At 44.0% G+C, this 26228-nt stretch overlaps 1 protein-coding gene across 2 annotated transcripts in view; it reads left to right on the top strand.

Moving 5' to 3' along the window:
* Positions 1-14561: 14561 nt before the first annotated feature.
* The window catches only part of TMEM181 (transmembrane protein 181), a 71984-nt gene continuing 60317 nt past the window's right edge, over positions 14562-26228 (top strand). For both annotated transcript variants that reach the window (XM_044917269.1, XM_044917268.1), the window contains exon 1: positions 14562-14692. In XM_044917269.1, coding sequence (XP_044773204.1) covers positions 14562-14692 — 131 coding nt within the window. The remainder of the gene's footprint in view (positions 14693-26228) is intronic.

Here is a 26228-nt window from a genome sequence, read left to right as displayed (position 1 = left end):
ATAAATGTAATACAGGCAGATTTATTTCTTATGTATTCTCTCCTCTGGGAGAAATTGATTCAGAGGTAAAGTTTATATTTTTGTAAAATAATTAGATAATACACATGTCTGGGGAGAAAAAAAAGTGCTTAGCTACATTCTATAATGAGATACTTGGATAAATTCATAACTTAATAAAAGCCAAAGAGAGAAGGGGAAGGGAAATTTAAAGCTGTTATGTGCTAAGATTTTTTCTTGTGTGCTAGCAATCTTCTAGGAATGCATTTCCTATCACAGCAGAAACAAAAATTGCAGGATAATAAGCATTCTCTTACTCAGAACGCTAGTGTCAAATAATGTCAAATTAACTGTACATTGATGAGTCTAAATTAAATGGTGGTCAGTGTTCAATAGCATGGGTAGAACTTTATGGATAAGATAATAAAGCATCAAGGAGGCACTAAGTCCCAAGTACAGATGCTGTGGTTGGCATTTCCATACCACGGCTCCTAGTGATGAACATCGAGATATCTATATATCTGTATCTATAACATCGAGATGAAGTGGGTATGAACAAGCAGCTAAAAGAAAATGTATTTCTGGAATTAAATTTTGGTGCGTCAATGTCAGCAGAGATAGAACACAAATTAATCAGTGAGCTAAGATATGCACGACTGGGAGAAAGGAAAGAATATTTTCTCCTGAATCTTCATTCCTGTGATGAAAGAACTGTGAACGAGTGTGCAATATAATGTGGGCGTAGAGTTAATCACCAGAAATGAACCAGTTCTGCTGGGTTGATGTGAACCAAAGTCCTTTTTGAGGGTCAAATGGTTGGCTATTGGCAATTCTGTCTGGGTCAACATCATACATCCCCCGGCCTGAGCGTGAGCCACCTGGCATTGTGAGGCTTGTCCGAAAGTGGCATTTCGCTGTCCCCACAGCCAGCAGGGCAGTGAGCTGTGGGTGGGGAGGCACCAGCAGAAAAGAGCGGAAGAAGCAGACAACACTTAGCACAGTGTGCCCTGGTGACCGCCAAGACCTGGTTAGTAATGGCTACAAAGGCCAAGCACGCTGGTACAAAAGCCAAGATGTAGAAAGTAATGAGAAGGGAAAGAAGGGGAAAGATCTAGGGAAGAAAAAAGGATTTCTTCGTTTTTTAATGAAGAGGAGAGAAGTGCAGACCAAGGCATCCTGCCAGCAGGGGAGGGATGGCTGCAGGCCCACCCACTGCAGTGATGAGAAGCCTTAGCTCCGACAAGAGCAAGAGACCCCCTCCCAACAGCTCTGGGGGCTGGAGCAGCTGCTGACACAGCCCGTGAGGGTCTTGATACCACGTTAATTGCCCAGCTGCCCGTAGGTCTGTGGGAACATTTGATGAATAGACAAACTAAGCCTGTCCCTTCAGTGGCCTCTGGAACGGGATGGGTTTCACTAACGCCCCACAGGAACAAGTGGGGGCTAAAATGAGGCAGAGGACGGATCTCTAGTTGGTGATGCCTTGACTCCACTCTGCCTCCAGGAAGGCAAAGGGCAGACGCAGAGGATCATTGTCAGTTCTAAGAGAGAAAATGGACCTCCCTCCAAATGTACATCTCTTAATACAGTGTCCATTCAATCATAATTATGTGTCATAAGGAAAATAGTCAAGTTGTCTCTAGATGGAGTCAACGTAAGCTGTATATTATCACTGCCTCACCATGATGAGATAATGGGACGAGAGCATCAGGCCCCACTGCCTGCACTTGATCTCAGTAAGAGGACCAGAAGCACAATTCCATCTCTAGGGTGCAGCCCATGAGTGCTGCTCACTTGGGGTGCCCAAAGCCAAAGTCACCGTCATCCCAACGATTGGCACTGCACTACCAGTCACCCAAGCCAGATAAATGAATCACCCCAGAGATCTCCTCCTCTCCTACCCAGATTCCAGTCTAGCAAATTCCGCCTCCTAAACGTCCTGACAACGATGATCATCTGCATTCCATGCCACTGCCCCCGTGCCCTGGTTCTGGTCAACATCACTTCTTACCTGGGCAACTGTAACAGCCTCCTACCTCACCTCCTTACCTCTGTTCTGCTCTCCTGCTCCCCAGGAAAGTTCTTTCTAAAACTCATTTAATCCAGTCACTCTTAAACCCAAAGTCCTTAAATGGCTCCCACTACTTTCAGGACAAAGCTCAAACTCCTTAGCATAACCGAGAAGTCCCCTCTAGTCTGTCCCCTGCCTCCATGACCAGACTCCTCTCTTGCCACTCTGAAGCCAGCCCTGTAGTTCGCCCATGCCGAATTATTACTGGTTCCTAAACACATCACTCTCAGATGTGCTCTGGTGTACGTACTGTTCCCCCTGCTTGGAATTTTTCCTCCCCCTTTCCACTCAGTGAGCCCTTCATTCCTCATTTTTAAACACAGGCATTACCTCCTCTGTGAAGGCCTTCTTAATTCAGGTACCCTGGACTTACCTCCGCTGTAGACTTAATTACATTGCTTGGATCTGTTTATATGTGTGTCCCCCACTAGACTGTGAATCCCTCCTGGGCAGGAACTAAATCTTACTCAATTTTGAATTTCTAGTATCTCTTAATGTCTGGGACAAATGGGTGTATAATGGTCAGTAAGATTAAAATGAAAGTAAAGGGGCGCCTGGGCGGCTCAGTCGGTTAAGCGACTGCCTTCGGCTCAGGTCGTGATCCTGGAGTCCCGGGATCGAGTCCCGCATCGGGCTCCCTGCTCGGCAGGGAGTCTGCTTCTCCCTCTGACCCTCCCCCCTCTCATGCTCTCTGTCTCCCATTCTCTCTCTCAGATAAATAAATAAAATCTTAAAAAAAAGAAATGGGAAAGAGCACCGGGTTCCGACCCCATGCCGTCTTTCCTACCCAACTACAGAAATACTTCTTGGCTTGAAATAAAGAATGAAAAACAGGGAAGAATCAAAAAAAAGAAATAAAAAAATTTTTAAAATAACCTAAATTCAGACATGTCAAGAACTTCCTTAAATGGGGCGCCTGGGTGGCTCAGTTGGTTAAGCGACTGCCTTCGGCTCAGGTCATGATCCTGGAGTCCCGGGATCGAGTCCCGCATCGGGCTCCCTGCTCAGCGGGCGGTCTGTTTCTCCCTCTGACCCTCTTCCCACTCGTGCTCTCTGTCTCTCATTCTCTCTCTCTCAAATAAAATCTTTAAAAAAATAAAATAAATAAAATAAAATGAAAGTAAAGTGCCAGTTCTGCCCCTGTACTCAATTGAAAGGTCAAGATTGATCTGTTGTCCAATGTTACTGGTGCTACCACCTGTGGATTCTGAGGAGTGGCCTGGGCCTTCCACGTGAGAGATGGCGTCAGAGGGTTGGTGGTGGCTGATGAGAAATGATCAGCAAACCTCGAAGCCAGGGCTCTTCATGTGTGTTGTGTGACTCCTCTCTGAGCCCCGAATCTCACTTGACAAAAGTGGCAAAATCAGAGCGTGTGATCCTGTGGGCGGACATCTCAGCTGATGGCACCCATGAATCCATGTCTGAGTCTCGGCTCTGTAAGGACAAACTGGCTCGATGGCACTTATGGTAAACTTTGGTGGAAGGATATTGTACCGCTCTAGATATTTCGAAGTGGTTACTTACAAATGACCCATCAAAACATAGCTAGACCAATGCTATTTCTGTCCTCTCTGTATGCTTTCCCTCAGCACCACACACTTACCTCAAAAAGCTGCCCTTTCCTACAAAAAGATAACCATGGGGCTGCCCTGAGAGCTGACTGGGTGGTGGCGATTCCTGTATCACCTCCTTGCCCACCCGTGTCTCTCAGCGATTCCAGCTACAAACCAGAGAGCTAGTCCTTCTATAAGATGTGATTAGGTCAGATTTCCTCTATGTGGTTAGTTCACCACAAAGCACCACTGTTCATTTCATTATAAGACATGGAGTCATTTTTATGTGGCTCGTGGCTGAAATTGTGTTAAAATTAAATAGGAAGAAAGCTTTGAGAAAACTTGGAGCTTTGTGTGAGATTTCCAGAAGTGTCTGGTGATGACAATGGTCTTACGGGACTAGATGTGCCTCGAGACCTGTTTAGAAAAAGATGGGCAAATGACCCTCATCAGGAGACAGGAGGACAGGGTCTCATTCCCACTCTGCTACCGACTGTGCTAGCTTGTATTGGCTGCTTAATCACGTTGGATCTCGACTTCCTTATCCTTCACAGTGTTGGTTTAGTATTGTATTCAAGGGCTCATAAGCCTTGTCTTTCAATGCTCTAGCACAAACCTTGAAAGGTGACCACAGCTCTCCCCATGGCTCCCAGTGCTGCCCTGGGCCAGCTAGCACCCTTCCCTCTCAGCTGAGGCTACTCTTGGGGCTGGCTTTGATTCTCTTATATCAACGCTCTACCATCAAGCAGCAAACTTCATGGATTCATTGATGCCGGAGCAAAATTCCGTGAGTGCCGTATGCTGGCTATTCTTCTTTGCTTCGCTCCCCAGATCCATGTTCCCTGGGATCCATGAGCCCATCTCTGCTGTCTACTTCTGTGTCCCAGAAGGCTGACATCTATGGACTGCATCTCCTGGGCTCCCTTGCTCTCTGGCTGCCTGTCAGATTTGGGCTGTAGGAGGCACTGGCATGAGCCTGGAAGGCTGGAGGACAGGAATACTATTATTTTGTATGTATCTATGTGTATCTATCACAACAGTAACAAGACTCTAGAAGTTTTAGCCTCATTTATCCTTAAGTATAGGGAGTATCTTCGATGGGTTGTGTGATGCTACATGAAATCAGGGAAACAGAGCTGTTTTTTAATAGAACTACAATACCTCAATCTCCAAACACGATTGGTCTTTAATGGAGTGCCTCAGTAGACGCTGTGCCATATATTGAGTAAAACTGAGTTTTCTGAATTCAGACATGTCTGGGATCAAATGACATTCCTGTTACTTGCTATGGAATTATGAGCATATATTCAACCCCTCTATGCATCAATTATTTCAAAATGCTAATAATAGTACTAGCCCCCTGTGATGGTTAATTTTATGTGTCACATTGACTGGCCATGGGGCGCCCAAATTAAACATTATTTCTGGATGAGATTAGCATTTGAATCGGTGGGCTTAGTAAAGTACATTGCCCTCCCCAGTGTCGGTAGGCGTCATCCAATCTGTTGAGAGCCTGAATAGAACAGAAGTCAGAGAAGGGAGAATTTTCCCCATTTTTTCTGCCTCACTATTTGAGCTGGGACGTCTTATCTTCTCTGGCCCTCAGACTTGGACTAATGCCATTGGCTTTCTTGGTTCTTAGGCCTTTGGACTCAGACTGGAACCACACCATTGGCCTTCCTGGATCTCTAGCTTACAGAAGGCAAATAGTGGGACTTCTCAGCCTCCATAATCACGTGAGCCAATTTCTCATTATCTATCTATCTATCTATCTATCTATCTATCAGTTCCATTTGGTTCTGTTTCTCTGGAGAACCTGACTAAAATACCATCTCTTAAAACTGTTGAGATTACTATGTATGACAATGTCATCAAGTGCTTATCACAGTGTCTAGCACATAGTACATGCTCAATAAAATGGGTCTATTATTATAGCTGTTGGCAATAAAACTACCACTAGTAGTGTATCCAGGGAATATCTCAGTTAAGAGCCAGAAAAGTAAGAAACATTGCATGGTTTCTTTGAAGAGCAGAGAAAAGAATTGCATGTTTTTGATTTAGCAATTAATTAATCATCCCACCATAGTCATTGCCCTCCCCACCTCATCTTCTAGTTAGATTTTCTTATGGCTTTACTTTTTTTTGTCCCTCTCAAAGGATGAAAATTATCTGGGGTATTTTTGATTTACTTATGCTTTGCAAAGTGCCTTATTGTCTCAGAAGGAACAATGAATGCCCTTTAACACCTAATCAATAAATAAGCCAGTAACCATAGGAAAGTCTGTACAGAATGTAAATGTGTATAACTCTGAGGTCTCTTACAATTTCATATTTCAAACAGGAAGGGATGCAAAGGATTAATTTTAAGTGGCATTTCTTCTTTTTTGCTACCAACACATTTTACAGATGTATCAAAACCATGAAGATTTACAAACTGTATATTCAGTTAATTTTTATTTAGAGGGACAATGTAGTTCACTTAGACAATGTATAAAAGTTGCCAGCCCCAAATATTATTCAAAACCTCATTAACATGATCTTGATTTTTAATTGAACAGTGGTGCAGACAGTAATAGAATAATAGTAGGGGACTCTAACATCCCACTTGTATCAATAAATAGATCATCCAGATAGAAAATCAATAAGAAAACAGTGGCTTTGAATGACACATTAGATGAAAGGGACTTAACAGATGTACATAGAACAGTCTATTCAAAACCAGCAGAATACACATTCTTTTCCAGTGTACATGGAACATTCTCCACAATAGGCCACACCTTAGGCCAGTCTCAATAAATTTAAGAAGATTGAATCAATCATGTCAAGCATCTTTCCTGACCACAATGGTATAAAACTAGAAATCAATTATGAAAAAAAAAACTGGAAAAAACACAAACACGTGAAGGCTAAACACCATGCTACTAAACAACAAATGAGTCAATGAAGAAATGGAAGAAGAAATAAAAAATACCTGAAGACTAATGAAAATGGAAACTCAATGGTTCAAAATCTTTGGAACGCAGCAAAAGCAATTTTAAGAGGGAAGTTTATAGTGATACAAGCTTATATCAGGAATAAACAAAAACCAAACTTAATAGAAGGAAGGAAATAATAAAGATCAGAGCAGAAATAAATGGAATGGAGACTTTAAAAAAAGATAGAAAAGATCAATGAAACCAAGAGTTGGTTCTTTGAAAAGATAAACAAAATTGGTAAACCTTTAGCCAGACTTATCAAGAAAAAAAAAGAGAAGGCATTCAAATCAGAAATGAAAGAGAATTAACAACTGACACCATAGAAATATGAAGGATTATAAGAGACTACTATGAAAAGTTATATGCCAACAAATTGGACAATCTAGTAGGAATGGATAGATTCCTGGACACATACGATCTTCTAAGACTGAATCAGGAAGAAATAGAAAATCTAAACAGACTGATTACTATTTTTTTAAAAAGATTTTATTTATTTATTTGAGACAGAGAGAATGAGAGACAGAGAGCATGAGAGGGAGGAGGGTCAGAGGGAGAAGCAGACTCCCTGCCGAGCAGGGAGCCCGATGCGGGACTCGATCCCGGGACTCCAGGATCATGACCTGAGCCGAAGGCAGTCGCTTAACCAACTGAGCCACCCAGGCGCCCCAGACTGATTACTATTAACAAAACTGAATCGGTAACCAACCCTGAACAAACAAAAATCCAGGACCTAATGGCTTCACAGGTGAATTCCACCAAACATTTAAAACTTTAAAAAAAAAAAATTATTTATTTGAGAGAGAGCACGAGCATGAGGGTGAGGTGGGGAGGAGGGGCAGAGGGAGAGGAAGAGAGAGAATCTCAAGCAGACTCCCTGCTGAGCATGGAGCCCACCGCAGGGCTCGATCCCAAGACCCAGAGATCATGACCTGAGCTGAAATGAAAAGTCGGTGCTCTCAACTCACCCAGGTGCCCCTCTACCAAACATTTAAAGAAGAGTTAATATCTATTCTTCTCAAACAAGTCCAAAAATAACAAAAGAAGGACAACTTCCAAATTCGTTCTATGAGGCCAGCATTACCCTGATACTAAAATCAGACAAAGACACAACAACAACAACAAAAGAAAATTATAGGTCAATATCCCTGATGAACATAACATTAGCAAACCTAATTCAATGGTAAATATCAAGTGGGATTTATTCCAGGGATTCAAGGATGGTTCAATATTCGCAAATAAATCAGTGTGATACACCACAGTAACAAAATAAATGATAAAAAGCTTATGATCATCTCAATACATGTAGGAAAAAGCATTTGACAAAATTTAACACATTTTATGATAAAAACTGTCAACAAAGTGGGTTTAGAGAGAATATACCTCAACATAATAAAGGCATATATGACAAATACATAGCTAACATCATACTCAAGAAGAACTGAAGACATTTTTTAAGATTTTATTTATTTAAGGGACACCTGGGTGGCTCAGTCGGTGAAGCATCTGCCTTTAGCCCAGGTCATGATCTCAGCGTCCTGGATCAAGTCCTGTGTCAGGCTCCCTGCTCAGCGGAGAGTCTGCTTCTCCCTCTCCCTCTGCCCCTGCACCCCACTTGTGCTCATTCTCCCTCTCTCTCAAATAAATAAATAAAATCTATTAAAAAAAGATTTTATTTGAGAAAGAGTGTGCACACGAGAGAAAGAACACATGCAGGTATGCGCGCGCACGAGAGCTAGTGAATGAGCAGGAGGAGGGGCAGAGAGAGAGGGAGAAGCAGGATCCCAGCTGAGCAAGGGAGCCCTACTCGGGACTCGATCCCAGGACCCTGGGTTCATGACCTGAGCTGAAGACAGTTGCTTAACTGACTGAGCCACCCAGGCACCACTGAAAGCTTTTTTTTCTAAGATCAGAAACAAGACAAGGATATCTATTCTTACTACTTTCATTGAACATAATACTGGAAGTCCTAACCACAACAATCAGACAAGAAAAAAATATAGGCATCCAAATTGGTAAGGTAGAAGTAAAACTGTCACTACTTGGAAATGACATGATATTGTATATAGAAAACCCTGAAGATTCCACCAAAAAACTATTAGAACTAATAAAGGAGTTCAGTAAAGTTGCAGATACAAAATTATCATACAGAAATCTACTGAATTTTTATAGACTGATAATGAAGCAACAGAAAGAGAAATTAAGAAAACAATCCCACTTACAATTACACCAAAATAGTAAAATACCTGGGAATAAATTTGATCAAGCAGGTGGAAGACCTATACTCTGAACACTGTAAGACATTGATGAAAGAAATGGAAGACAGCACAAACAAATGGAAAGATATTCTGTGCTCATGGATCCGAAGAATTAGTATTGTTAATATGTCCATACTCCCCAAAGCAATCTACAGATTCAGTGCAATCCCTATCAAAATACCAATAGTATTCTTCACAGAACTAGAACAAGCAATCCTAAAATTTGTATGGAACCACAAAAGACCTCTAATAGCCAAAGCTATCTTGAGAAAGAAGAACAAAGCTGGAGGTATCACACTCCCAGATTTCAAGATATACTACAAAACTGTAGTAATAAAAACAGTATAGTACTGGCAGAAAAATAGACACAATGACCGATGGAACAGAATAAAGAGCCCAGAAGTAAACCCACACTTACATCCTCAATCAATCTATGATACAGGAGGCAAGAATATGCAAAGAGGAAAAGAGTCTCTTCAATAAATGGTGCTGGGACACTGGAGAGCTACATGCAAAAGAATGAAGTTGGACCACTTTCTTACACCACACACAAAAATAAACTCAAATGGATTAAAGACCTAAATAGCCATCTGACTTTCTTTATGCCTGCAAGCTAATTTTCTTTCTTTTTTTTTTAAGATTTTATTTATTTATTTGTCAGAGAGAGCATAAGTGGGGGAACCGCAGGCAGAGGGAGAAGCAGGCTTCCCGCTGAGCAAGGAGCCCGATGTGGGGCTCGATCCCAGGACCCTGGGATCATGACCTGAGCCAAAGGCAGACGCTTAACCGACTGAGCCACCCAGGTGTCCCTGCAAGCTAATTTTCATTGCTGTTTGCATGACTCCTTTTAGTCTCTCTTATTCCTGGCTGGATGTCCGTTTCTAGGTAAAGTTCAAGGAGTGTTATGTTATTCAGTCAATCAGCAGTATTTATTGAACACCTGCGTTGTGGCCAACACTATTTTCAAGGATAAAGAAGCAAGTATTGGTAGAGCAAGTGGTTACCTGCTTTGTGTGACTTGAAACACATTAACAGGAAGGTCTCTGCTAGAGAAGAGTGCCTCCTTTCAAACACATATTAAACCAATAACTGTTGCCCTAAGTTCCACCATTAGACATTCATTATTTTGATTTAGCAAGCATCCTCTTTTAAACGTCAATTCCCATCTTGGAGCTGGTTGATAGGTATGTAAGGTTTATTAACTTGTCTCCCTATATTTTTGAAACTTTATGTAATGTTAACGTTTATATTCTTTTTGACCCAGTAACTTCATTTCTGACTATAAGGATAAAACCTGAAATTAGAAGATGTGTGCATAAAGATGCTCACTGCAGCATTGTTTATAAAAGCAAAAGAACCAAAGGAACAAAATGGCCAAGAATAGGGGAATGGTTAAGTACATCCCTGAGCTAGAACACTATGCAACATTTAAAATGATATTTAGGGGCGCCTGGGTGGCTCAGTTGGTTAAGCGACTGCCTTCGGCTCAGGTCATGATCCTGGAGTCCCGGGATCGGGTCCCGCGTCGGGCTCCCTGCTCAGCGGGGAGTCTGCCTCTCCCTCTGACTCTCCCCCTCTCATGCTCTCTATCACTATCTCTCTCAATAAATAAATAAAAACCTTAAAAAAAATAAAATAAAAAAATAAAATGATATTTAAGAAGAGTTTGTATAATGATGTGTCACTATATTCTTAAGTGAATAAGCAGTATTCCCAATAGTTTATATATTGTTCCAATTTTGCGAAATGTTAAAGATTGAGGGGAAAACAGAGTTATAGGGAACAACAGAAAGCCAGGGGTGTGGCATTTGGAAAGTAGTATGTATACTGTAGCTGTGCGAGATTGTAAGGAAAGATGCGCAAGGACTGGGAACAGAATGAGTGAGGCTGTTTCCACACACACTGCCTTGGCTTGAGGGTGAGTGTTTGCTCTGTCTTATTCTTAAGTAAGAAGTTGAATAAACAGAGGGGCAAGGGAGAGTTGGCCAGCCAACATCTGCATAAATTATAAGGAGACTGGGTAGGAGTGGGATTAATGGTTAGTTGAATGCAAATGACCGATGTCCTAGCTGTAGAGAAGATCCTTTCTGCGATCACATTAGCAGTGAGGTGCTGGGTATCAGTGTTGGCAAAGGCAGTTTCTCTAATAAACCAGTTAGTATGGTTTGAGTTTGTGCCTCACCAATTATTCTATAAGGTATGGAAATAGCCCAACCAATCACCAAAGGAATTTGGGAAGTAATTTAATGTATTACATATATTATAAGAAAAGTATTTCAAAATGTTAACAATGGGGGTGCTTGGGTGGCTCAGTCGGTTAAACCTGGGCCTTCAGCTCAGGCTCCCCTCTCAGCAGGGAGTCTGCTTCTTCCTCTCCCCTGCCCCTCCCTCCCTATCCCACCCCTGGTCGTTCTTTCTCTCTCTCTCAAATAAATAAAATCTGTTTAAAAAAATGTTAACAGTGATTATTTCCCAGTGATGGATATCACTCTCCTGCCTAAGCTTCTCTGTGCTCTATATGTTTTTAAAATGAGAAAGTATGGGGGTACCTGGGTGGCTCAGTTGGTTAAGCATCCAACTCTTGGTTTGGGCTCAGATGGTGATCTCAGGGTCCTGAGATCGAGCCGCTGGGCTCCGCACTCAGCATGGAGTCTGCTTGGGATTCTCTCCCTCTCCCTCTGCCCGTCCTGTTCGTGTACTCTCTCACTCTCTTTCTCTCTCTCTCCCTCTCTTAAATAAATAAATAAATCTTAAAAAAATAAAATAAAATGAGAAAGCATTGATATCCTCAGTCTTGGGAGACATAATATTCAGCAAACAAAGCCAAACACAGAAGAATGCAAACTGTATCATTCTATTCATATAATACTAAAAAAACAGGTAGAATATATTTATAGGGATAGAAGCCAGGATAGTGGTTACCACTGGGATTGAGGTGGCTATAAAGGAAGACAGAGCTTTCTGGGGTGTCCTATAGCTTCATGTTGGTGGTGGTTACATGGATGAATACATACTTGAAATTTGGATGATCTATACACTTAAAATTGCACATTTTATGTATGTTGTACCTCATTTAAAAAAAAAAAAACAGAAGGATTGATCAAAAGTCCAAGAAGCAGCTAAATCTCCCAATCTTTTTCCACTAAGCAATTTTCACTCTCTAACAGTCAGGAAACTAGACGTTGATTCCCTAGGGCTATAAAATAGAGGGTGTCTGGACTGGGACACACTGGCCACAATCATGGGCAGGGGAACTGTGCTGAAATGGGAATAAAAGACAATATTCAAAGATAGCCCCAAACAATTCCCCTCCTCTCTTTTGGGCATGACGCCACTGCTATCAAGGGGTTGAGTCATGGTAACTCCATTGAATCTAGGCTGGCCCTATATACTGCTTTGACCTATAGGATGCAGAGACCGTGATGTCAATGGGACTTTCAGGCACTTCTAAGATATGCTCCATCAATAAAGAGAAAGACATGGGACCCAAACAGATAAAGTGAGAAAATCTCCAGGATGGTGGTGGAGTGATTGCTTAGATAACAGCTGTACACCAGGCCTAGGGCAACCAGTCCAGAGCTGGTCAGAAGGCCAAGAAGAGATTTCACAAAGATGAAATGGATAGAACACACCATTGTGCCTGAATATCTTAAGAGGGGAGTTAGGCAATTTGTGTGTGTGTGTGGGGGGGACCTGAGGTTGAATTAATGATCAGTACATAGACAACTAAGGAATAAAAAAAGACCTTGGTAATTCTAGAGGACATAAAATGTACAGAAAAGGAAAAGTAATTATAGTACAATATATGTATATTATATGTATGTAATTATAGTATATTTATATATACTAATATATGTATGTAAATATAGTATATTTATATATTTATTTATATATTATATATTTATATATAGTATATTTTTATATAATATGTATTATATAAAAGTAATTATAGTATAATATATATGTATGCAGGTGTGGACATGGGATATTTTATCTAGCATTTCTAGCTCTTTGTGGTGAAAGAGATCACAAAATAGTATCGCACAATTTTGGAGCAGGAAAACTTGCATTGTCCTCTAGGAGCTATTGTGGTTCAAAGGGAAAAAAGGCTCAGGCTGGAGAAGTTAGGAAGTCTTCCCAGAGGGGTTTTTGTTTTTTTTTTTAAGCATTCTAGTGTATCTTTGAGGCTGATTAATGTTTTCCCCAGTGATAAGCTCTCTGTAGCCAATCATAAAATATTTGAAGTGTGGCAGATGCTGGTCTCACAGTCTTCTATCTCATTTCAGGAAACAAATCAGCGCATGTGCTTTCTGAAGCTCCTCTTCTTAGCATGCCTCTCTGCACTGTATTTTGGGTAGAGTCAGTTCTGAGCTCCATTCTTTGTCCTTTGGAGATTGTTAAATACAAACACTCATGTTAACGAATTAAGGGTAAAACTGAACTGTGCAGGGTGCAGGATGATCACAATTTATGGAGTTATTTGCAAGACTTGACAAGAGAGCTTAGCTAGCAGATAAAAAATTTGTTCCAAAATGTAAGGAGGAGGAGGAGGAAATAAAACATGGGGATAGGGGCACCTGGCTGGCTCAGTAGAGACTGCTTAAAAATAAAAATGTAAAAAAAAAAAAATGGGGATAAAAAAGAGCAAGGAAGACTGGGTTAAATTAGAGTATAGCATGGGAATTCTGAGAATATGTAAAAGTGATTGATCATTAGACTCATCTGGGGAGCTTTGAAAAATACAGATTCCTGGGACCTGTATTCTATAATTTATATTAAATAGTGTAAGTGGGGCCCCCCAAATGTATGTTTGTAAAATGTTTCCCCCAATGCATACAAGATCAACAGTGCATGGAAACCTTGCACTCAGGTAGAAACACTCTGATCTCATGAGGAACAATTGTTTCTTCACTTATTATTGTAAAAACTCGCCAGAGATGACACCATACCATCTTTAGATAGATAGTCCCATGGAAGACGTGTTGATTTGTGAGTTTTAATTTTATACTCAAATGTTGAGCTTGTAGAGAATGAGAAACTCCCTTGCCTTTCCCCCCTTCCCCCCTCCTCCCATGGTTATAGAACGTGTGGGAAGAGTCATCTCATTTGGACACATTCCTTTATCGTTAAAAAATATTTCTTATGACATAACCATAATGGGCTTGGTTTTAAATGTTTTTGTATTAGGCCAAGTAGAACCCAGGGCCGGGGGGGGGGAGGGAGAAGCAGTCTGGGGCTGTCCATGGTGCTGAACGTGGGAGCTGGCTCCAGTTTTTGACCTGTTCAGTCCTCCTCCAAGCCCCATTTTCCTTTTTTTCCTGTCATCTCCGGTTGCTTCCTTTTCCCAATACGAGCTGTAGCGAGGGTGGCCCTTCATATTTTTGTCCTGGGCGGCAGATGACCTTGTGTTGGATTTCCACGCCCCGGCTCCTTCTCCCTGGGCGGGGGCCGATGAGCGCGGCACCCTCCGCTGCTTAGGCCCCCACGGTCTCGCGGCGGCGCCCTGAGCGCGCCCCGCCCCACCTTCCTCCGCGCCCCCTCCCCACTTCCCCGCCGCCTGCTCCTCCTCCTTCTCGGTCCCGCCCAGTGCGCTGGCAGCCCCCGGCCGCCGGAGCTGGGAAGAGAGGGGCGAAGGAAGCAATACAAAGGGCGGAGCGGCGGGAGGAGGGGACGCCGAGCTCGGCGCCGGGGACGCGGGCGCGGCGCGGGCATGGACACCGAGTACCCTGCCTTCGAGCCCCCGCTCTGCAGCGAGCTCAAGCACCTATGCAAGCGGCTCCAGGAGGCGTACCGCGAGCTGAAGGAGGACCTCACGCCTTTCAAAGATGACCGCTACTACAGGTAGGGGCGGGCGGGCGCCGGCGGGCCGGGCTGCGGGGAGGGGGCGCAGACCCGGGGCTTCGGGCCGCCCCCGCCGTCCAACCCCGGGACTCGGGTGCGCTGCCGGCCTGGCGGGGGTTCCGCCCTTGGTCGCCCCTAACCCCCGGCTAGTGTCGAGCCCGGGGAGGGGCGGAGAGGGCGCTGGTCTGCGGGTTCTGGCCGCGGCCGGTCGGGAAGCTGGGGTGAAGAGCTGTTTTCCATTCCCTAGAAACCTGAGCCGAGATTCTGAAATCCGGAGAAGGGGATCCACAGGCATTTGTCCCTGCTTTGCTCCTCCCTCTCTTCCTCCCTTCCTGTCATCCCCTCCTACCCCCCACCCGCGTGCCTACCGCCCCCACGGTCTTGCTCAGGCCTTGCTGAGTACTGGTTTGGGGAGAGGATTACTCCCCCTCCAGCGTCAGGCAGGGAGGGCCCTGGCCTCTCTTTTGAGGTACTCGGGCCCCTGAGCTTTGGTGAAAATCTCTGAGGCTGGGGTGCTCCTGAGCGTTGGGGGCAGATGGCTTCTGGGCTGAGTCGCACCTGGGTGAAGATGTTGCGGGAGGTCACGGTTCCGCACGCACCCCGACGAGTTGTTGGTTTGGGCTTGTCTGTGTTCATCTCTGTCACGCTCTCCGTGTAGCCAAGGTGAGAGCTGTGGGGGTTGCAGATTCTCGCAGCAGGGCACCCGCCCCTTCCTGTGTTTCGCTGTTCTGATGGGAAACCCGCTCCTTTGCTCATGGCTGGGCTTAGCTAATGTGTTGTAGTATCGTCCAAGGACCCAATCTGGAGTCTGGAGTCTGGAGTCTGGGGCCGAGGTTGATCTTTTTCCTCACTAGCTCTGTGACCCTGAGAAAGTTATCTGCTAACTCGCTTTGCAAGCTTCCTCATCTGTGAAATGGGGAGCTTGAACCAGAAGGTTTGTGGAAGGTGAAAATTCTAGTGATGATGTACTATTCACTGTGTGCTTAAGGATGGGCAGTTGATTGCACAGCTATCTCTGAAGTGGGGATACTCGTTTTTATACAGCGTACCCTAATAGTCATATATGTGCTCAGAAAACTGTATGTCACACTTATCATGAGATCTTTTCAAAAGGCCAGTGGCTTCCCAGGGGCTGACCAATATATTGGTCACAAAATTTGTCACAAAAAATGGAAAAGCTCATTTAAAAATATTTGTAATCCCAAGATCCTATTGTGTGGCTCTGGATGGGACTCACAATCTGCCTCATGCAGCCCCCCAGGACACCTGACAGTATGGTAAAAACAAACCACAGATAGTTTTAAATCTTATGTTTAATGTATATTCCAGTCTCCTTTCCCCCTAACCTCTCCCCACTCTATTTTTTTTTTTCTCTGTATTTTATTTTCTTGGGAACATTTCTTTGGCAAAGGATCTAGTGAATAGCTAAATGGTCTTACTTCAGGTAGCAGAGAAGAGAACAAAGCCACACCACTGGTTAATCCACAATTGGATCATCCGTTATTCATTCACCCATTTATCCAACCAATAGTCATTGAAGATCTCCTATGTTCCTCCTGCCATTCTAGGGGCTGGAGATACAGGGTCCCTGATGTTGTGGAGCTTATAGGCAATAAACAAGTGATTACATGTCACAGTGAGCACTCGGAAGATAATAAACCAGGTGCCATGATAAAGAGTGATAGGGGTGCTACTTCAGAGAAACTGGTCAGAGAAGGCTCTTGGAGAAGGTGACGTTTGACTAAGAATGAAGAATGACTTGCTTACTAGCCAACGAGCTGGGGGGGGGGGGAGTTCCAGAAGAGGAAGTATAATCACAAAGTCCCTGAGGCCATAAAAACATGGTACAGTAGTCTTCCTTTGCTGCAGGGATTGTGTTCTAAGGCCCCCAGGGGATGCCTGAAACTACAGATAATACTGAATCCTAGATATATTATGGTTTTTCCTATACATACCTATGATAAAATTTAATTTGTAAATTAGGCACAGTAAGAGATTGACAACAACGAATAATAAAATAGAACAAGTATAATAATATAATCAAGGTTGTGTGAATGTGGTCTCTCTCAAAATATCTTACTGTACTGTACTCACCCTTTTTTTTTTTTAAAGATTTATTTATTTATTTGAGAGAGCGAGAGAACGTGTGCATGCATGAACGCGCAAGTAGGGGGAGGGGCAGAGGGAGAGAATCTTCAAGCAGACTCCCTGCTGACCATGGCGCTTGACGTGCTGACCACCTATCAGAAGGAAGATTATCTTGCTTCTGGCCTGCAGGTAACTGAAGCGTCCATGGAAGGCAAAACCACGGGTAAGGCAGGGGGACTACTGCATGTTCAAGGAATAAAAAGAAGATCAGCATGGTCAGAGAAATAGGCAGGGCCAGGTCATATAGAGCCTTGAATGCTAGACCAAGAAGTATGAATTTCATTAGAATTCCAATGTGAAGGCATTGAAGGGTTTTAAGTGTGGGGGAGTGACATGAGCAGTTTGGCTGCTGGTCCTGCAGCAAGCATCTGAATCTAGAGTCCAGGGGCAACTCCACTAGTTGATCTGGATCTTGAAGACCATGAATTTACCGTGGTTGGAAGGGGAAAGTGATGAGTTCTGTCTGCCCCACGGACATGAGGACAAGTCAGCTGCAGAATGCTTTACAATATTGTGTGTTGGCAGAGCAGTTAGGCTGAATCACAAAGACTGGTTTATAGTGAGGAGATGTTTTAGGTCACTGAACTGCCTTCCATTGCTCCATTGAATTTTTATATCAATGGGTTGTCCCTTTACAAAACTAGGCGAAAGATTCTTGGGTTTCCAAGTTGGGAAGCTGATAGTTACAGCTCCTGCATCTGCCTAGCTGGAAGATGCATTTGCTACTCTTAATTTTTGCTCCTGCTTTTCTCACTGTCTTCGTGTCCTCATTAGTGATTTATGATTAAAAAGCACCAGTCCTTTTTCCCCTGGAGGACCAGGGCCTTGCCCCGTGTGGCTGACAGTTTCCTCGGAACAGGATGCAGCAAGGAGACAGCTGCTAATCCCCTCTTGCATAAGATGGTTGGTCCCTCCGTTAACTGGCATGGCTGTTGGCATATTGGCTACATAATTTGGCATCATTGACAAATGGCAGCTATGTGATCAAAGGACTTGCAGTCATGTGCACAAACTGAGAGATGACAGTGGTACCGCCTGCTAGGAAGGGGGTGCTGGCATGATGTAGGGGGCAGAGCAGTAGGCTGGGTCTGAACTCTACCCTTTGCTAACTCCCAGGCCTTCAGGTAACCGTTATATTTCACTGGTGATCAGTTTCCCCATCAGAAAAATGAAGCAAGGATGTGGTAGGCTCAAGTGCTTTTGAAAATAACATGGAGGATGCTTTCCAATACAGACAACAGAAAAAGCAAAGCAGCTGGGAGGTAATGGATTGAGTTGTTTGTTGATTCAGCAGCTTAATGATGTCATCAAGTCCTTTCATTTTAACTTGATGACAATTGGCCTCAATTGACTACTAGTAATCATTTTGGCTATTGCTTCTCATTCACATCCATGGGGAGAATGGGCTGGCTTCCTCTAACTAGGAAGAGATAACTTGAAGCCTGCAGCAAAACTCCTTGAATCTCATCTATACCCCCACCAAAATGGTAACAGTGAAGAAGACAGACATGTGTTGACAAGGACATGGAACTTTCATACACTGCAGATGGGAGGGAAAATCGGTCCGGTCCCATGTGGGACTGTGGAAGGCCGTTTGGCTGTATCTCCTGAAGTTGAATGTATCTATTCCCTTCAGCCCAGCAATCCTTCTTAGGTATTTACCCTACAGAAGTGCATATATGTGTCCTCAGTAGACAAGGACTAAAATGTTCATAGCAGCACAATTTGCTATACTCCTGAACCAGAAACCAACCAAATACTCATCAACAGCAGAATGGATAAATTTGGCTTATTCCATCATGGAACATTATACAGCAATGAAAGTAAGCAACTTACAACTCTATGCAATAAAAATGAGTCTCTCACACACAGAATGTGAGTAAAAGAAGCCAGACATGGAGTACATACTGTTTGATTCTACTTATATAAAAAGAAGTATAAAACAGGCAAAATGACCCTGTAGTGTTGGAAGTCGGGACAGTGGTTACCCTTGAGGGAATAGTGAATGGAAGAGGGCAGAAAAGGGCTTTCAGGCTGCGGGTGATATTTTGCTTCTTGATCTGGGTGCTGGTTACACAGGCATATGCAGTTTGTGAACATCTGTCAAGCTATACACATGATACATGCACTTTTCTGTATGTGTATAATGCTTCAGTAGAAAGCTTAAAAGAAAACCAACTCCTGTGTCTCATTGACGACATCAGGGCACTTGCTCTTTCTTGAGCTCTGGGGTTGGAAACAGACTGAGGCAAATCAGAGCACCCCAGGAGCTGAGGGTGGGGTCAATTTCCTCTAAGGCCTATGTCCTCAAGGGAGGGGAGGTAGAGAGCAGAGCCCAGTTGCAGTTCTGTTAGGAAGAAGATGTGGGGAATGGATGCCAAGGAGGCAGTCAGTCATGTCCATGAAATAGTCAGGAGCTAAAGAAAAGTGAAGGACAATAGATACAGTCCTTTAGAGCTCAGCTCTTAGAGAATTTGTGGTTGGCCATTTTGCCGACCCATACTTTGTTTCTCATGTTATTACTTTACCTCTGTAAAATATAGGAACAACCAAGATGGACTTGAGTTTTCTTGGCCAGTGAAGGGACGCCAGTGGTGTCCTCACCCAAGAGGTTACTTTTTTGGAGGTAACATTTTATTATCTTGGTGAATTCCTCAGGGCCCAGGGGCTAGTCCTCAGTCTTGCTGGCCTATTTTAGTCAGCCACATTGAGAGAGAAGGACCTGTTCTCAGGGAAGGCTTCTCATTTTTTATTTTATTTTATTTATTATGTTATGTTAGTCACCATATAGTACATCATTAGTTTTTGATGTAGTGTTCCATGATTCATTGTTGGCGTATAACACCCAGTGCTCCATGCAATACATGTCCTCCTTAACCCTAACCCCCCTCCCCTCTAAAACCCTCGGTTTGTTTCTTGGAGTCCATAGTCTCTCATGGTTCGTCTCCCCCTCCGATTTCCCCCGCTTCATTTTTCCCTTCTTTCTCCTAATGTCCTCCATGCTATTCCTTATGTTCCACAAATAAGTGAAACCATGTGATAATTGTTTTTATCTGCTTGACTTATTTCACTTAGCATAATCTCCTCCAGTCCCATCCATGTTGATGTAAAAGTTGGGTATTCATCCCTTCTGATGGCTGAGTAATATTCCATTGTATATATGGACTTCTTTATCCTTTCATCTGTTGAAGGGCATCTTGGCTCTTTCCACAGTTTGGCTATTGTGGACATTGGGGTGTATATGGTCAGGGAAGTCTTCTCATTAACTAAGCTCTGGATGAATATACAGAATCAGAATGCCAGTTTATGTAATTGGCTGATGCAGACCCACGAGAACACAGATAATGTTGGGCATGGCATCACAGCTAGGGGAATTAGCTAGATTAGGGATTCTCAATGCTAGCTGCACATCATAATCACTTGGGGGAGCTTTTAAAAAGACAGATGCCCAGGCCGTACCCTCGAGAACTCTGATTTAATTGGCCTGGGCTGGATCTCAGCCAGGATGGAGAACACAAAAACGGTGAGTGGAATGTTTAAGAGCATCCATCTCAATGGGACGGGCTTGCCATCAGGACAGGAATATCTGTCCTGGAAATCATCAGTTAAGGCTCCTCCCCTGCACAAAGCTCCATGGCCACTGTCACCAATCACCTTGGCTTTTTCCACACTTTTAGGCTGGCCAACCTCCCTTTTTAGGTTAAGCATCTGTTCAGGTTACAGGCAGATTTAAAGGTCTGAGAACCATTTTTTCCATTTAAGGCAAACCTGCATATATGTACTGGTTTTAATGTTAGTGACCCATCTGACCTGACCCATCTGTACTGATTTTAATGTTAATGTTTCAGCTGGCTGACATTTCTCCTTGTTTTCAAGTTGTTGGAGACAAGTCATTGTAATTAGAGTACTGACCTCTCTCTCTCTCTCTCTGTCTTTTGTGTCTTTGTTGGTGGGAGTAAAGGGTAAGTATCTCTGATGAGACAGTAATTTTAGAACTAGCTTCTTTATCTTCATCACTTCAAAGGTAGAAAAATAATATCATTAAACTTGAGAACTTAGAGTGATGTACACACTTGAGAACTTAAGTTATGTACAAATCTGGCTCAGTGAGAAAGACTGATTTTCTGTTTGGGGCAAGATACAGGCCCCAGAAGGGCCCTGGACCAAGGACCTGAACAAACACACGTATGAGGGGCCAGCGGTAGGCACCAGGATAGCTCAGCTGCCCTCAGACCTATCCAGGCCTTCATGTAGTCCTCCCAGGGCCGCACCCCTCCCCCACGACTCTTGACTGCTTTCTTCTCCCTTGCTCTGGAATCTTGTTCTATCAATTATCCTCTCTTGTCCTCATGGTGCAACCACACTGTTTTCTTCAACATATGTTGGTCTGCCTTTTTCTCCTACCATATTGTCATATAAATGAGTTAAGGATGGTCCCTGTAGGTTGGTTCCCATGTTGTTTGTTTCTTCACTTATTTCATAGCGGGTACCTAACTCCCTCCCACAGGTGCCTAACTCAAATTCTTACATATCCCCTTGCTCTACATATAGCCCCATTATGCATATTTTTAGCCATTTAGAGTCTGCCTGCTTTGTATACCTGTGAAACAGCGCTCAACATCTGCTAGCCATAGATATGGCAAACCTTGTGGCTATGAAAGACCCCAAACTGTTGCTGCCCTCGGGGGTTCTCTGATCCAGAGGCTCCGTCCTCTTGCTGCTGAGTGACATCACCTGTACACATAAGTGATTCACTTCTGCCCCGAGGGTCCCCTAGCCCTATTCTTTGTGGTAAGGTCGTGTCTTACCCGTCTTTATGTCACAAGCACCTGATACGAAGTACATCATACGATAGGGGCTCAACTAACATCTGCTACATTAAAAGCATGAATGGATGAGAGAGAACAGAAGAAATTTCACTAAACTACAGGAAGGCATATTTTGCCCAGTTTTTAATAGGTAGAAGCTATGAACTGAAGAGTTCCATGTGAGCTCCCAGTAAAACTGGGAATTGCTTGCTGGGCAGTGGTTGCTCTGGAGCAACCACCAGGAAAATGACTAATAATATATAGCAGAAAATTATTAAAGATACTAAAATTTACAATAGAAAATATTCAGTTAATGTAAAAGAAAACAGTAAAGGAAGACTAGAGGAACAAAAAGGACATGAGACACACAGAGGATAAAAAGTAAAATGGCGGACATAACTCCAGCTCTATCAATAATAACATTAAATATGAAGAAACAAGACAATCCATCAAGAGGCAGAGGTTGTCAGAGGGGATAATAAGCAAGATCCCATTACATTCCATCTACAGAAAACAACTTTCGATTCTAAGATACAAATGAGTTGAAAGTAAAAGGATAGAACAAGATATATCATGCAAACAGCAAACTTAGAAAAGCTGGAGTGGCTAGACTGCTATCAGGTAAAATAACTTTTTAAAACAAAATATGTTACTAGAGATAAAGAGGGATATTCTATAATGATAAAAGGATCAATCCATGAGGAAGATATAACAACTGTAAACTTATATGCAACGGACAACAGAGCCCAAAATACATGAAGCAAAAACTAACATAATTGAAGGGAGAAGTAGAAGATTCAAAAATAATAGTTGGAGTCTTCAATACCCTTTTTCAGTGATGGATGGAAATACTAGCCAGGAGATCGATGAAGAAATAGAAGGCTTGAACAACAATATAAACCATCTAGACCTAGTAGAAATCCATAGAGTACTGTGCCTAACAACAGCAGAATACAAATTCTTCTCACGTGCACATGGAACATTCTCCAGGATAGACCATACACTCATCCGTGAGATAAGATGTAATAAACTTAAAAGGACGATTACAAAGGAAGTTCTCCAACAACCATGGAGTGAAACCAGATATCAGGTACAGGAAGGCATTTGGGGAATCCCCCAATATGTGGAAATTAAATAACACACTCCTAAATAACCAATTGGCGAAAGGCGAGTCACAAAGGAAATTAGGATTTTGAGATAAATGAAATGAAGACACCATATACCAGAACACCTGGCATGCATCTAAGGCAGTGCTTAGAGGGAAATTTATAGCTGTAAATGCCCACATTAAACAAGAAGAAAGAGCTCAAATCAATACTTAACCTTCTACCTTAAAACACTGGGGAGGGACGCCTGGGTGGCTCAGTCGTTAAGCATCTGCCTTCGGCTCAGGTCATGATCCCAGGGTCCTGGGATCGAGCCCCACATCGGGCTCCCTGCTCCGCGGGAGGCCTGCGTCTCCCTCTCCCACTCCCCCTGCTTGTGTTCCCTTTCTCTCTGTGTCTCTCTCTGTCAAATAAATAAAATCTTTAAAACAAAAAAACATTGGGGAAGAAAAGAAAACCCAAAGCAAGCAGAAGGAAAACAATAATAAAGATTATGGTGAAGATTAATTAAAGAAAAATAGGGAAAATGAATAAAACGAACATTTGGTTCTATGAAAAGTTCAGCTGGTTTGATAAACCTTTAGCTAGACTGACCAAGAAAAAAAGAAGAAGATGCAAATTACTAAAATCAGGAATAAAAGAGGGAACATTGCTGTCAACCTCACAGGAAAAGAAAGGACCACAAGGGAATGCCATTAGATAAATGTGGGTCCCGATAAATTCTACGAGACACTGTTACTGTGATACCAAGCCAAAGACATCACAAGAAAACCACAGACCAATATCTCTCGTGGACATAGAACAGTTCTCAAACAAAACAAAAAACTAGCAAACTGAATCCAGCAACAGGATTATTAAAAAGGGATTATACACCATTACCAAGTGGGACTTGCGCCACGAACGCAATGTTGTTTTAACACTGAAAAGATCGGTTACTATGTAACACCAGCAGGCCCATCCCATGGTGTTTTATCGTTTGGTGTTTCCAGGTGGTACAACTCCGTGCTTCAGGGCCATCCCGAAGGCCTTGACCTGGCCGCGGGTACGTGTATGGCGCCCGCGGTTCCAACAGCAGACGCGCTCTACTCTTGTCAGCACTCTTCCTGGTGGTTCACCGAAGCTGAATTATTTTTACCTGTGCTTTCATGTAAGCAGAGCTTTGGCCCATGCAGCAGAGTTGTTTTGTTCTTTTTTTCTTTAAAGCTAGCTACATCTTGCTCTGAATGGAGAGGAAAAGATAAAGATCTTCTTTGGGGAGCAGAGCAGGTAGAAGGTGCCGACTGTTCCCCGGGCCCGTCATCATTCAGCTGCAGCAATGACTCAGCTCTTGCAGTAGAAAAGCCTCATCTGCTGGATGAGAAAAGGCCTCTGAGCTGGGCCAGGACATCCGAAGCTTGACAGAGGAGAGCCGGGACTCTGGATTTGTCTTACAGGGCGGCACTGACACAGGACCACAAACCGAGCGGCTTACACAGCAGACGTTTTGTGTCTCCCAGTTCTGGAGGCCAGAATTCTGAGATCAAGGTGTTGGCAGGGTGGTTCCGCCCAAGGCTGTGAGGGCAGGGCCTGTTCCGGCCTCCCTGACAGCTTGGGGTGGGGGGTGGGGGTGCAGCTCAGCTCTTCCTTGGCTCCTACGTGGCCGCTCGCTCATTTTCTCTCTGTCTTCCCTCGCTGTGCATCTGTCGCTGCATCCAAATTTCCCCTTGTCGTAAGGACACCAGTTGTAGTGGATCAGGGTCCACCCTTGACCTCATCTTAACTTGATCATCTGCAAAGACCCTGTTTCCAAATAAGCCACAGTCACAGGCACTGGGGGTCAGGACTTCAACATCTTTGGGGGACACAATTACCCCCATAACAGGCTCTCCTTGAGCGGGACTGCCCGTGTGTTGCTACAGGGCTGTGGATTTAGATTCCCCTCAGAATATTTTCTAAACTAGCAGCTGACTGTTTGGTGAGCAAGAGTCAGGAGGCCAGAGTCTTGGCTCTGTTGCTACCATCTTGGAAATCAGGTCTGCACATCTCATAGTATGATCGCAGATCCCTCCTGGCTCTAAAACCAAGACCACAGAGAGAGGGGGGCTGTGTCTGAGGGGGGCCCAGGGATGGCCTCCCCAGCAGAGGTGACTACAGTCTTCTCAATGCTGCCCAAGCTGCCTGAGCTTTATGAAGTTCAGGCTGGGAAAGGTGTGTGTGTGGTGTGCGTGTGTGGAGGGGTATCTACATGGTGTGTGTGTGTGGTGTAAGGTTGTGTGTGGTGTGTGTGTGGTGTGCATGGGGTGTGATGTAAGTGCTGTGTGGACATGTGTGCATTGGGGTGAAGGAGGACATGGAGTGTGGGCAAAGGACACAGGCCCCTGCCCAGCCCTCTGTGGTGGGAAACCAGTTTGCGAGGGGCTGTTGGGCCAGAGGTAGCGTGACCAAACTGTCCTGGCTTTAGCACCGGAAGTCCAGTGTCCTGGGAACCCCCTCAGTCTCAGGAATATCGAGATGGTTGGTGACCCCAGATGTGTGACTCCGGCTGAAGCTGGCCGAGGAGGCCGAGTCTGGGGTGTCACCGTCAGCGTCCTGGGCAGAGGTGACAGAAGACACGCCCTTGAACTTCTCCACTCTGGAATGGTGGTTTTCCCTCCTTTGTCCCGCTTTCTCCCCTGTTCTCTTGGCCTCAGGCCCTGTCCGTCCTCCGCATTGAATAAAGAAGGCCTTGTTGCCACAGGGCGGTGGTTCTCAGAGGAGAGCCCACCAGGGCAAGAGAACCTCAAGGCTCTTCTAAAAATAACCACTATGTTGTGGCGCTTCCTTTCCTATCCTGAAATGAAATTCCTGGGTAATATCTTACATGCTTCCGTAACTTAAAAACACTGGGGCGCGGGCGCCTGGGTAGCTCAGTTGGTTAAACGACTGCCTTCAGCTCAGGTCATGATCCTGGAGTCCCTGGATCGAGTCCCGCATCGGGCTCCCTGCTCGGCAGGGAGTCTGCTTCTCCCTCTGACCCTCCCCCCTCTCATGTGCTCTCTCTCTCTCTTGTTCTCTCTCTCTCAAATAAATAAATAAAATCTTTTAAAAAAATAAAAAAATAAAAAATACATAAAAAAAACACAAAAAGCAAAAAACACTGGGGCGCCTGGGTGGCTCAGTTGGTTACATGTCTGCCTTTGGCTCAGGTCATTATCCCGGGGTCAATCATCCCTGGGATCGAGCCCCCACACTGGGCTCCCCGCTCAGCTGGTGGGGGGACAGTCTGCTTCTCCCTCTCCCTCTGCCCCTTCCCCTCCCCTCGTGCTCACGCTCTCTCTTGCTCTATCTGAAATAAATACATAAAACCTTTAAAAAACAAAAAACAAAACAAATATACCTACCCTAAATGTAATCAGAATAGGCAATGAAAGAAATGCACCAAGAGTATGCATTTCACCCTCAAAATGCTCTGACAAGTCACTTAAAGGAAATGCGCCAGGAGGCCGGATTTTCAGA

The sequence above is a fragment of the Neomonachus schauinslandi genome, chromosome 8 (assembly GCF_002201575.2).
Source record: "Neomonachus schauinslandi chromosome 8, ASM220157v2, whole genome shotgun sequence".
Lineage (NCBI taxonomy): Eukaryota > Metazoa > Chordata > Mammalia > Carnivora > Phocidae > Neomonachus > Neomonachus schauinslandi.
The sequence above is the reverse complement of the archived record's forward strand: the minus strand, read 5'-3'. Positions and strand labels throughout refer to the sequence as shown.